At 41.1% G+C, this 13,993-nt stretch overlaps 1 protein-coding gene across 3 annotated transcripts in view; it reads right to left on the bottom strand.

The window, feature by feature from the left end:
• Nucleotides 1-13,993, bottom strand: part of CUX1 (cut like homeobox 1) — a 406,407-nt gene that overhangs the window by 68,433 nt on the left and 323,981 nt on the right. Inside the window, exons 21-23 of one of the 3 annotated variants that reach the window (XM_084651150.1) lie at nt 8,713-9,015; nt 5,637-5,699; nt 1,896-2,084 (exon numbers count right to left, since the gene is read on the bottom strand). The exons of 1 other annotated variant lie outside the window; for it this stretch is intronic. In XM_084651150.1, coding sequence (XP_084507276.1) covers nt 1,896-2,084; nt 5,637-5,699; nt 8,713-9,015 — 555 coding nt within the window. The remainder of the gene's footprint in view (nt 1-1,895; nt 2,085-5,636; nt 5,700-8,712; nt 9,016-13,993) is intronic. One more of the 3 variants, XM_084651151.1, reaches the window with a different exon arrangement.

The raw sequence follows: 13,993 nt of genomic DNA, 5'->3' as shown, positions 1-13,993 counted from the left end.
GAGTCTGATCTTGGTGGGTCTGAAGACCCCTCCTAAAAGTTAATTTAACATACGGTAGAAATCTGCTGAACTGTTTATATAGGGTTTTCATAGCATACGTTTCAAGCTGATGGGGTGGGGGGGTGAGAAGATGGTAAAGGTGAGATGAGCATAACTGTCAATTTATTCCTCTGATAAAATGTGGCAGAGGAGTAATTGGTAGTAACGTTTCACTGGCAAGAGAAACCACTGCAATGTTCTTTCACTGACATTACCTGAATGGAAAGGTACATTGTTGATGTGGTTCCAGGGTAATCTAAATGGTTGAACAACAGGACACTTAGCTGCAAGAGAGAACTCACTCCCAGAGTGAGCTGCAAGAGTGAGCTCACTCCCAGTGCTCTGCTACCAGGACAGCACTTACACAGTTCAGGAGCTCCGCTGAGGCCCTCAAACAATTTACACCGTATCTTTACTCAGGCACAGGTTCCTTCCCACAGCATATGTATTGCATGGGACTTCAATAAAAATATGGTGCAGAAACTCGTTTCCGAAGGAGGCTGTCAGTGTTACTTTTTCATTATTTTTTATTTTGTTTTATTCAACATTGTATAGGATGATCTCTTAAGAATGTTAAAAATCTAGTTATTTGGCCCATTTATTTTTGCTCTGTTTCTAATGCAGCAGAAGCCATCTCAGCTCCCTTTAGTTTACAGTGCTAAGTGGGAAATCTGAGAGGATTCTGCTCCCAGTGGAAGACCTCATGCAATTTCTGAGGAGATATTGCATTGTGGTACTACCAGAAGTTACTGTAGCAAAGATTTGTTTCTTATTCACTTTCAACAGGAGACTACGAGCTCTCCTGTAAGCCCCCTTAACTGCAATTTTCAGTATAACCACAAAAATTCTTCATGACATGTTAGTGTTACTGTGAAATCAGTCAACAGTAACACTTTAATGCAGAGGTGCACTATCATCATCCAGGATAACTAGCCGGAATGTACACAATTCTGCACTCAGCTAACTGCTGCTAGGAGTCAGCATCTGGAGCTTCTGTGTTGTAGAATTATGTGATCATACTAAAAGGTGTTAAGTATCAGAGGGGTAGCTGTGTTAGGCTGTATCCACAAAAATGACAAGGAGTCTGGTGGCACCTTAAAGACTAACAGATTTATTTGGGCATAAGCTTTTGTGGGTTTTTTATGCTCAAATAAATCTGTTAGTCTTTAAGGTGCCACCGGACTCCTCGTCGTTTTTATACTAAAAAATGGCTATTTCTGTAATTAAAATTAATAAATAAAATTAAATAAAATACAATTAAATAAAATTGTAGGTAACTATTTAGAGGCCTAATAGATAAATGTTTTTGATCTAAGCAGATGAGGGGAGTTCATTTGAACAAAACCAGAAACACAAACCATACTAAATTAAATGATACAAATGCATCTCACAGAATCATTTTAAATCACTACATTTATCTTTCCTCCTAGTGCTCTCCAGTGTTAGACCAGCAAGAAGTTCCCTCAGGAATCACTGCTTACTCCCTCCATCCCAACGTCTGTGGCTAGGTGTGGTCCTAGTAATGAAAATCCTGAGCCAGTTCCCATTCTCACGTTTCTTATTTGGTAAGGCAAGTTATCACTGATGCATTAGGGTAGTAGTAATTAATTCTACAGTGAATCTAGCAATGGCTTCCTGACACTGGGAATTCAGGGTGGGTTCTTTTTCCCTGGAGATATATAAAAAAAGCAAAGCTAGCATCAAGTCTGGCAAACAGAAAGATGCTGTGAAGCCCTTTCCATACCCTTCAATAATGCTGGATCAATATGACCTATATAATACTCATGGATAATTTAAAAAAAAAAGTCCCATTTGAAATAATAAAAAATATGCATCAGCAATCTGCTGCAAATTACCTTTTTTCTCCATTCGCTTCATATCCATCAATTTCTCCACATTGTTGGGATCATTTAGCCACAGCTGCATGCGGACAAAGGGCTCCCGTCCCTTCAAACTCAATTTGTGCCAGGGCTTTGGGCGAGCCAGAAGGTCTGAGACTGAGCCTTGCGTTAGCCCTAGGATTGTCTCCCCAAACAAACGCTGACCTAATAAGAAATCAAAACTGAAAGGTATTCATTCAGCTAAGAGGCAAAACTAAACTAAGAAGACAGAAGAAAACAATGCAAAAGAAAGGCTAGAAGGTGGAAGGGGACCAAATTCTCTGAAGGAGTAGCAGAGCTCTGGTATATATAATAACTGTCAATTATTCTTACTTCAGACTTGCCTGAAAACCCAACAGAAATAAAAGGAAGAATAATAGTTCTTCCCCCATTAAAGTTGGAAATTAGTTTTTGTTTAGTTCTGGCAAGCAGGGGAGCTCAACACCTTTTGGGATCAGGATCTTATAATGGACATAATGTGCAAAAGTAAAAAGTAATAAGATTTTAAAAAGTCAATCAAGCTTGTAACTAAGCAGTCAACTCCAGCAAGACTACTACAGCTATGTAGGTTTTATGAGGGAAGGTTAAGATACTACAGAGAATTCAATCAGTGAAACAAATGTGAATACTGTACACACCTCTCCTGTTCAGCAACATTCATGCTAGTGTCTTCACAGACACATGCAAATACTTCCAATTTTAGATTGTTTTTACTACTATTGTACATGTTGCTTTAGCAATTGCAGGTAGGCACAGTTTACGAAATGTAACAAACATGTATGTTTGTAACTTTTATGTAGTACTTGCTCTCAATAATTCTGTATTTAAGCCGTGTTTCAAATGCTATGCTCTAGCATGGTAGCAATTTGTATGTATTTTGGAATGTACATACTTTGTATGTACATGTAGTTATTGTTCCATTTATATGCTTAAGATTTAACTTTGCAGTAATTACAGAAAAAGTCCACAGCACTCAAAACCAGGCCAGTTTATTTTCTAACAACCTTCACTGGATGCTTTTCTTGAGCAAAATTGTCCTGATATGCAATAGCTTTTGCTACAAAAGAGAAGCCTGCAGTCATCTGAGTCAAATCCTGATTTCTGATAGTATTTTAACTATTGTATATTGTAAAGATAATCTGAAAAGCTTTTTACCTGCTAAGACTTGGCCTCAGAGTCCTGTGTCTGCCCCCCAACAGAGTATTTTCCTTCACTTGCTCTAGGTATAAGGGGGCCAGTGGTAGTCTTGGGCCTATGTGACCTAAGCACTTGAAAAATTTCTCACTGGCTCCCTTTTTTAGTTTCCTGATTTATTTGGGGGAAGAGGGAGTTGTGGTGGGGACTCCTGAGGCATCCAAATGAAGGGGCAGATGGGCAAGGATTCAACTGAAGCTTGAGGGAGTTGTAATAAGAGGCAACCAGAAAAGGGTGTGGTCATGAGTATATAGAGATGGGTAGAGTTGCCAAGCATGTGGTATTTGCCCGGTTGAAAATGGACATTGGCGGGTCTGGTCAGCTCTTAAAAGTCCAGTCAGCAGTGCAGCGGGGCCCGGGGCTAAGGCAGGCTCCTTACCTGCCCTACCTCTGCGTTGCCCACAGAAGCACCCGCCAGATCCCTGCAACCCATAGGCGCTGGGTGGGCCAGGGACTGGGAGGCTCCACATGATGCCCTGGCCCTCAGTGCTGGCTCCACAGCCCCCATTGGCCAGGAACCACGACCAATGGAGCTACAGGGGCGGTGCCTGTGGGTGCAAAGGCAGTGTGCACCACGCAGAACTGCTTGGCCGCCCATGCACCTAGAGGCTGCAGGGACCTGGCAGCTGCTTCCTCGGAGCCACGGTAAGAGCCGCCGGGATCCTGCACCCTCTCCGACATCCCAACCTCCTGCCCCAGCATGGAGTCCCCTCATGCACCCCAAACCCTTCATCCTTGGCCCCATCCCAGAGCCCTCACCCCCTTCCAATCCGCTGCCCCAGCCCAGAGCCCCCTCCTGTACCCCAAACTCTTCATCCCCAGCCCCACCCCAGAGCCCACACCCCATCCAGAGCGCACACACCCTCCGACATTCCAAACCCCTTGGCTCCAGCCTGGGGCCCCCTCGTGCATCCCAAACCCCTCATCCCTGGCTGCACCCCAGAACCCACACCCGGAGGGCCCTCCCCCCGCATCCCAACCCCCTGCTAGCCCAGAGCCCCCTTCTTTACCCCAAACCCCTCATCCCCGGCCGCATCCCAGAGCCCACACCCCAGCCAGAGCACACCCCCCCCTGCACCCTGAACCCCTCAACCCCAGCCCAGAGCCCTCTCCTGCACCCCAAAACCCTCACCCTCAGGCCTCCCCAGCCCAGAGCTCATACCCCTCCTGCACCCCAACCCCATGACCCAGACCGGTGAAAGTGAGTGAGGGTGGGGAGATGGAGTGAGCAGGGCTGCAGTAAAAGGGTGGGGCAGGCGTGTTCAGTTTTGTGTGATTAGAAAGTTGGCAACCCCAAGCTGGGGAAGGAGAACCCAACATGGAGTAAGCTGGAAATGGCCTGTGTGTGCACGTTACTTTGTGTGGAGCCCAATATTACCTAAAGTTGTCCCTCTTCTTGGTTCTTACTGGGGAAATACAGAACCCTATACTCATATTTTGGCAAGTAAGTAAAAGAAGAAGTGATTTTCAACTACATTGTTTTAAAATACATTCATTTTGTACCTATTCATAGACAGGTAAACCCTGATTACGCGAAATTCTAAAAAATCTGACTAAATGCCAGTTTTGGTTCATCTGCATTCCAGAGTATATCTGTACCCTGGTACAGAGTGGGGATCTTTTGAAATGAACCCTCATCTATTTATCTTTAAAACTCTTAAAATCTTTTCAATTGTCTTTGTAACTAAACAACATTCCCTTAGTATGTCCAGCAATCTTTAAATATATATGAAAATTTAGGGGATACTGCAAATATCACATTAATGTTACGTAGACGGCAAAAGCAAAACTGAAATGTTTTTATTCCGCTGTGTTTATTCTATTTCCCTAACTACAACCAGAAGGGATCAAATACCTGGTTTGAAAGACTGTCAAGCTAATGGGAATCAGATTATAAATCACTACGGGTAGGGAGCAGGTGTATCACACGCCATATACTCAATCAGCCATTGAGGAGTTGTATTTTTTTTTAAATATAGATTTCAGAGAATTTGCAAAACCCATGCCATTTAATTTGCCCCATCTTTACTGCCAGTCGGTAGCCACAAGAGTTAGCTTTTGTATCTAGTGACCTACGTTTGTTGTGATTGTTATGGAAAATTCTTTATGGTATTTTGGCACTTTCTGCAACCCCCCCAAATTTAGGGCTTTTTGTTACATTTTCTCCCCTCTGTGACAATGTGATGTGCTGCCTCAGTTGGAAAATCTTTATTGTGCTACAAACATCTCACTGCTGGCAGTGAGAGTATTGGCTACTAGAATTGTTACTAGTGTCTGAATCCAAGAAGGCCCATGAGGGAAGACCCTCCAAATACAATCCAATTTAATGAGTCATGTGACCCAAACCAGTTTCACTCTAATGCCCTCTTTAGTGGCTAATGGTTTTTGAACTACTGAGCCACTAGGAATTGGCTGAGACAGGTTCATGTGGCCCTGTGGCCTAAAACAGAAGCCTCAGCACTGAGTAAATCTGGCACTCCAGCACACTGAGGGCAAAAGGAGACATTTAAACTTGTTCCACACCTAATGCAGAGTTTGGGGCACATTTCCTGGCTCTTCTGCTGCTTTTTAGGCTTGTCAGCCACACTGTAGGAAAACAAAAATCATGGGGAAAAAAAAAAGACTAAGTAAAAATGGCATCAAAATAAATGTAAACAAAAATACTTTTCAAACCCTCTCTGGAACACCAGAGGAGGAACAGTACCCAATAGCATTCTGAACAAAAAACGAAGGGCCTGATCCTACAAACCCTTACAACCATGTGTAGAGTTTACTACTGTGAGTAGCTCCATGGAGACAGGTTTCAGAGTAGCAGCCGTGTTAGTCTGTATCCGCAAAAAGAAAAGGAGGACTTGTGGCACCTTAGAGACTAAATACATTTGTTAGTCTCTAAGGTGCCACAAGTCCTCCTTTTCTTTTAGCTCCATAGAGTAAGCACTCTGGGTATGACCATACAACATAAGCACGTGAGAAGTTCCCTCAAGTTTAATGGGACTTGCTTTCATGTATGACTTTTTGTAGAGGATTTGCCTAGAATTTTTTTTAAATGAATGTGAGTGACACTAAAAAAAAAAAAAAAAGGAATAAAACGGGTCTTACTTTAGTCTAAGATGGCAGCCCCTGTTATTCTGCAACTGACTGAAAAAGGGTCATATAATCCTGTTTTCTAAAATACAGTAGACTTAGCAGAAGCTGGGTATAATAATGCTTGTAAGTGGTTATAATAAATGAGACAGTCTGAACTGTTTAAGCTCCTAGAGAAAGGTTGGCCTTTGGATTGAAAAAGGGATGAGTACAGGGAAGGAGTGACCTCCTCATCAATCTCTTTTTAAACTCATAGGACAATAGTTTTCTCTAAACTTCAACTCCAAGAGAGGCCTCAATATCTAGATCCCCAACTACACCCTTTCAGTTTGAAATGAGTAGCCTCCACACACTTATACTAAGCATTCTTGCCTCATGGTAGATGCTGGCTGCATAAAGTGACATAATCCGAAGTAACATTTGTGTACGAGTGGTGCTACAATACTCTGCCCTTCTCTACTGCCTTCCATCCAAGGACTTCAAAGTGCTTCACAAACATAAATGCATTAAATCTCCCAATACCTTGTGAGGAAAGAAAGTATTAGACACATAGGAGGAGTTACTGACATACAGGGGTCACAGACTAAGCCAGTGGCAGAGTTGGGAGTAGAACTCAGATCTCTTTGGCTCCCTTTTCTGTACCTTAGCCAATGCATCACATTTCCCTTGACAGCACTGTATATGATCAAACACATCAGCAGTGCATCCATCTGATAATTCCATCCTGAATCAGAAAACTGCTCTGCAGACAAGGGCAGCATTAGCTTTTGTGGGCCCTATGTGAGGTAACAATTAAACGGCCCCATCCACTTCCACATACTACCCTCTTGTGTCTGGATTCTCCCTCTCCACTTCTACCACATCCAGGACATCCCTCCTTAACTCCCATCTGCCTGTGATGCTCCTCCTCTTCCAACCCTTTCCCTCACCTATTTGCAAAACTCTAGGGCCCCTGGTTACCATCTCTACATGGACGTGGAAACCAAAAGCTGGAGGTGAAGTACAACTTCTCAAGTGGAGAACTGAACAGCATAGAAATGTTGATGTTTGAAGAGCCAAAAGGACTCTTGTTTCTTGACTTTAGCAAAGCTTTTGACATGGTCTCCCACAGTATTCTTGTCAGCAAGTTAAAGAAGTATGGGCTGGATGAATGCACTATAAGTTGGGTTGAAAGTTGGCTAGACTGTGGGGCTGAACGGGTAGCGATCAATGGCTCCATGTCTAGTTGGCAGCCGGTATCAAGTGGAGTGCCCCAAGGGTCGGTCCTGGGTCCGGTTTTGTTCAATATCTTCATAAACGATCTGGAGGATGGTGTGGATTGCACTCTCAGCAAATTTGCAGATGATACTAAACTGGGAGGAGTGGTAGATATGCTGGAGGGCAGGGATAGGATACAGAGGGACCTAGACAAATTGGAGGATTGGGCCAAAAGAAATCTGATGAGGTTCAACAAGGGTAAGTGCAGAGTCCTGCACTTAGGACGGAAGAACCCAATGCACCGTTACAGACTAGGGACCGAATGGCTAGGCAGCAGTTCTGCGGAAAAGGACCTAGGGGTGACAGTGGACAAGAAGCTGGATATGAGTCAGCAGTGTGCCCTTGTTGCCAAGAAAGCCAATGGCATTTTGGGTTGTATAAGTAGGGGCATAGCCAGCAGATCGAGGGATATGATCGTTCCCCTCTATTCGACATTGGTGAGGTCTCATCTGGAGTACTGTGTCCAGTTTTGGGCCCCACACTACAAGAAGGATGTGGATAAATTGGAGAGAGTCCAGCGAAGGGCAACAAAAATGATTAGGGGTCTGGAACACATAACTTATGAGGAGAGGCTGAGGGAACAGGGATTGTTTAGTCTGCAGAAGAGAAGAATGAGGGGGGATTTGATAGCTGCTTTCAACTACCTGAAAGGGGGTTCCAAAGAGGATGGTTCTAGACTATTCTCAGTGGTAGAAGAGGACAGGACAAGGAGTAATGGTCTCAAGTTGCAGTGGGGGAGGTTTAGGTTGGATATTAGGAAAAACTTTTTCACTAGGAGGGTGGTGAAACACTGGAATGGGTTACCTAGGGAGGTGGTAGAATCTCCTTCCTTAAAAGTTTTTAAGGTCAGGCTTGACAAAGCCCTGGCTGGGATGATTGAATTGGGGATTGGTCCTGCTTTGACCAGGGGGTTGGACTAGATGACCTCCTGAGGTCCCTTCCAACCCTGATATTCTATGATTCTATGACTCAGATGACTGTGGACAGGGAACTGGGGATGGTATTCTGCTTAGTGGGCCAGGTTTACATGTACATGATGTAGAAGAGTGACAGAGTTATGATTTTTTGTTTGGAAGTAGGTATTTAAAATCTGGAAGACATTCTTTATCGGATTAGAACAATTTCAAAACAGATTACATTTTAGACCTAAACAGTTTGATACAGTCCCTTTAACATTCTTTCTAGTGACACATTACTTTAAAAAAAGCATTAATACTTTGTTTTATTTCATTAAAGACATTAGAACAAAGCAACTTACCAAGGTTGTTGTCTGTTAACACCTCTTTAACCCTCTTCGTAATGCCATATGTGTCCAATTCAGGAGAGACAGCAACCAGTTCTTGAATGCTAAGTGCTGAATGTCCCGAGAGAGGCAAAGGTGTTGTCGACTGGGATTCAGGAACAGGTGGCTCACTTGATTCTTGAGGTTTGCCATCTTTACTTGTCTCTATAGCAGGACAGGGTTGCTGTACCAATTCAGTCAGACTCTTCACTGATTCACTGGAACTCATAGGAGACTCAGGAGCAGGACTGCAACTGGCAGAGGTCTTTGGAGTGCTTTCTGTAATTAAAAAAGGAGAAAAACTGACTACAGCATAATTATCTTGCAATCAAAGCATTACAACTACCTTCCTTCTCGTTTATAGTCTGCATATTTTAACAAATGCCCAGGTATGCAAAAAGTACACCAAAGCCCTAAAATGCTGTTTTTAAGGGCTAGGGTACTGAAAGGTTTCATTTTAAAACTATGCTATTTTGTAATTTTACTATTTGATTAATCTCTGTTTTCTCAGAGAGACAAGATACATAAGTGCAACAGAAAAATAACACAAATAATTAATTAACATTCAATATTGTGGAGGGCTGCAAGAAACTCACTTGGCTATAAGATTTCTAGGTATTGTTTTCTCTGTCATTTTCTTACAAAATATTTTGATGCGTCAATTATTATAGAGGAATATACTTCACAAATAAACATGGTGTTTGAATGCAATCACAATAAAATGGGGGTATTCAAGGCAATAAAAGCTTTTACCATACTGTATTTAGGGAAGTCTTCCCAACACATTCACAGAAACTGCTCTCTCAACCAAAGTAAATGAATTTTTTAAATAGTTTATGAAAGATGCAAAAGAGAGAGACATAAAAGGAGAGCAAGTTCTATATACATCTTTAAGGCAATAAGAATCCTACAAATATTATTTCTTCTTTCTGCTCACCCCCAAGTCGTCATACAATAGAATATAAAACCCAGCAAATGTTATTTTTGTATCAGGAACAGCAAAGGAATTGTACTGTAAATTTGCCCCGATTCAACCATGCGAGGGACCAATCTGGCAGATCATCCATCTTGTTCACTGTACACTGTCAGGGATGGCATGAATTCCCTACATGATAAACAGATTTCTTCTCAGGTCTGTGTCCTTTAACCCACATCAAGGTCAAAATTATGGATGCCTGGCTAATAAACTGCACAGCAATGGTTCAAGTTCCTTCTAATTTTGTCGCTTGTGCCAGCTTAAACAAATCTTACCAAATAACTAGAGCAGCTGCAAATTTCCTATGCAATTCTACATACATGCACTGCAAACCACACACATACAGTACAGTAAATACCAAAACACCTCACAGAGGACTAAACAAAAGCATTCACCAGTGTCTATTTTTTCAGCCTGTTACTGCAGACATCAAAGGTAAAACAACATATTTCTCTCCTATCACTAAAATGTGGTATGTTGCAGACAGAGTGGATTAGTTACATTTTTTTTTTAAACATATCAACAACCTCCTGGGATTTTGTTTTTAAGAGCAACCAACCTTTTTATTTACTCAAAAAGGTAAGAATATCTGAATCTGATTTTGGAATGCAACACAAAGGAAAACAACGGGTCTATTCTAGGAGCACTCAGTGTATTGTGATTTCAAACTATGTATTATACACACACTAGATAAACAAACAAAATACACTCTACATTCATTCTTGTGAATTTCCCTTAATTTAAAAGCATTTTCAAAATCAGACATTTTTAAGAAGCTAGCAATTAATTCCTCAAGAAAATGAAATCACAAAGCAGATATTCTTTGTTACTCTATGTAGAAAACTCTTTTGTTTTTAAAAAGGATTTTAAAGTAGAAGTTGCTAACAAAAGAAAGGGAAAAAATCTAATTTAACAATTGTTGACCTCCTAATCTGCAGTCATTTCATGTGTTTTATGATATAATTTGTGATGCCCATGTCTCTTGACTCCCTGGCAGGAAAAAAACAAAATTCAGGGACACCTGAGAAATAGCAGATTAAGGATTCCAAAAAAACCAGCAGTTGCAAAGGGCTAATGAAAACAATATAGTAAAATAATGTTTCTTTGATACATCATCTGCTTCTCACATCCCAAATTTGAGTGAGAAATACTACTGAAATATGAGTGATCAAATTGATTAAGTTTGTATAATAAACATGTATATGCAAGTGTTTATACACATATTTATGTTTAGAAAGAGGGACCGTACTACTGGTTGGGAGGTAACAGATTTTATTATCATGAGTTGGGGTGATCACATCATTCAAATGGCAAAGCCCAGGGCCCCCAGTTAATGACTACGGCACCTTAATAAGTCCAGATAAAAGCTTTATTATACCAAAGAGGTTATGCATGTTATTTAAAGGGCATCTATGCAGTATTGTGAGTTAGAAAGAGCTTCCATGATGTTCTCTCTTCCACTAAGTCCACTGTTTTGAGGGCAGATATTTCAACGTGGAATGTTTGCAAACACTGCTACCTTGACTTTAGCCATAGCATCTGGTTGAAATTCAAGGGGGTTGTTGTGTGGTTTGTAGGGATCTCTCTTGTTTCTCGTCTTGGGAAGGATTTTTATAATATCTAAAACAGGAATAACTTTTGTATGCACATCCCTTCTAAGATCATCATTACACTATATGCTGAGAAAAATAACGAAAGGTTGAAGGATCAGGTACATAGCATATATATTTATTTTGTAAAGCTCTCAGGGTGTGAAAGATGTAATACTTAAAAGGGATAAAATAGTCATACCTAATATAATTATATATAGAACACAAAAAACTAGTGTTAGTGCAACATTAAGGATGAGAAATCAAGTACTCTAAAGCTGGAGTCTGACTGCGCAGGGTTGTGTCAGCTGCAGGGGTGCTGGAACAATTTGTACAGTGGGGGTGCTGAGAGACATTGAACCAAACTGTAAACCCTGCATATGATGGAAACCATTCTAGCCAGGGGGTGCAGCAGCACACCTAGTTCCAGGACCTATGGTCAAGCTGAGCAGTATGTTTCCAACAAGCCTGCTGCCTTCTTGTTCTGTAGAATATAATGTTTTACATAATCCCGCACATTCACCCCCCCAAAATTGTCTATCCTTATATGGCTGCTTTCAAATGTGAATTGAATATAATGAGTGAAGTGATGTCGGCTAAATGTGCAGACAACCGGAATCATTTGAGAAGTGTGATCAGACCCTCTTCATCACTGAAGCCTACAGATGACAGTTGAGATGTCGACATTGTTAACCATCTTACAGCTGATCAAAACAGCCAAGAAGAGAGAGAAACGATCACATTACAATGGTCTGCAAAGTTAATCTGGGTCGCATCTGATGCAGCTGGAGCGTGGCTTGTGGACAAAGCTTGGGAGGGTCCCACTATTCTCCTTGCATAAACTGTTCGTAAGTTAGGAAATTCCAAAAGTTAAGGTGTCTACTGCAACCAGGAGTGTGGGATAAGAACAAAATAAAGCTAAATAAAGGAATGAATGTAAAATAAGTCAACATTGCCCATCTGCTTTCTATTTTTGTTTTGTTTCTTAAATGTGAAATATATTATTTTTATAACATAAAAAATTGAAAGCTATCCAATATGGTTGTCTTAATGCTGCAGAAAAATACCTACATTTTGGAATTTCCTGACCAGTGATAGTTTGATTGCTCAATCTTAATGCTGATATTTATATTTAATTCCTTTGATTTAAGAGAAAAAAAACTGCAAAATTGCATTCCACTCTGAACTGAGAGAACACGACTTGACTCTGGTTGAGCACACTGCAAAGCTGGCTGAGAACAATACATCAACCTCCTCATTATTACATGAACCACAGATTTATGTTCTGTGGTTGTGCATTCCCTATTGCAGTGGATGAAGCCATAACAAGCTTAAAAGTGGGTATTTTTCAATCCAACCTCCTCTGTGCATTCCTTCCACTTTTTCTCATCACCAAAACACCACAGAGTCTGAAGCACTGCTCAGAGCTCTTGCTTTCGTTTGTCAGTTTTGGTTGTACATTCTACTGGACCTAGTAATGGATTTTTCTGTTCTTCTGCTGGATTTTCTGACCCTAGGCAAGTCAGTCTGCCATTTTTCTGTACAGAACTCTACCACATTCTCCCATCCTAAGGTGATAACAGTTCTGAAAAGCTTATTTAATATATTTTCTCCAGTGTGGGAGTCACTATCTTCTGGAATTTGAATGTGATACTTAAGTTGGTGGAACAATCATTTAAAAGCCACTGCCAGGATATGACTGGCCTCCCCCTTGTTGAAAAATCATCACTGGTGGTGATTTTATCAGCTTGGATAGTCTCAGATATTACCACAGCAGTGTTCTATAAGGAAATAGTAGCATTATACCCATGTTCTAAAGTCTTATCAAAGTGAGTCTCTGATTTCCATATAAAAAAATCAACAATAAGTTTTTCCCCCCAAAGCCCATTCATAACCAAGAAAGACTAGGCTTCTTCAAAAGTGAAGAGGGCACTTTGTTCCTATCTATACAGAAATAAGTCATTTTCCAAAACCTCTAGATTGCTGGAAACTCATGAAGATAATACTAGGGAGCAATCAATTGCCACTCAGATTGTCTAATTCAGTTTTCAACCAGGGGTCCACAGACTATGTCTAAGATTTCCAAAGAGGTTCGCACCTCCATTTGAAATTTGTTAAGGGTCTGCACACGAAGAAAAGGTTGAAAATCACTTGTCTAAATGAATTAGACAACGTATAAACTCTTGCTATGATTGAGTGACAATTTCGGTACTAATGTGTTGAGTGCATTCCACCAGATCCAAGACAGCCACTACTGCATGTCTCTGAAATGTCATACCTTTATATAGTATTACTCTACGGATTGAGTCTGCTTGTTCATCACCTAAAGTGGGGAACGAAAGGGGCAATGCTTGGTAATGAAAACAACAGCCACTTACAAAGAACCACCACAGCTAGTACAGATGACTGCTACGTCGAATCACATTATTCTTCCCCACAGTTTCAGAGTATTACAATGGATTCTGATTTAGTGGAAGGAACTGAGTGTCAGGTGGATCTGCACTGGGCACACGTACACAGAGATATAACGTCCAATGGACACTCCCAACAATAATGCCCTGAGCATCAGCACCAAATGCATACATTCTTCATGGAGAGTGTTATATGAGATATCAATTATTATCATGAATGATTAGAAGATATTACAGCCAAAACTTTGAATCTCAATGAACTAAACTAAACTTTCCACTCC

This window comes from Lepidochelys olivacea (genome assembly GCF_965140295.1).
Source record: "Lepidochelys olivacea isolate rLepOli2 genome assembly, chromosome: 17".
In the NCBI taxonomy this organism is placed as follows: Eukaryota; Metazoa; Chordata; order Testudines; family Cheloniidae; genus Lepidochelys; species Lepidochelys olivacea.
The sequence above is the reverse complement of the archived record's forward strand: the minus strand, read 5'-3'. Positions and strand labels throughout refer to the sequence as shown.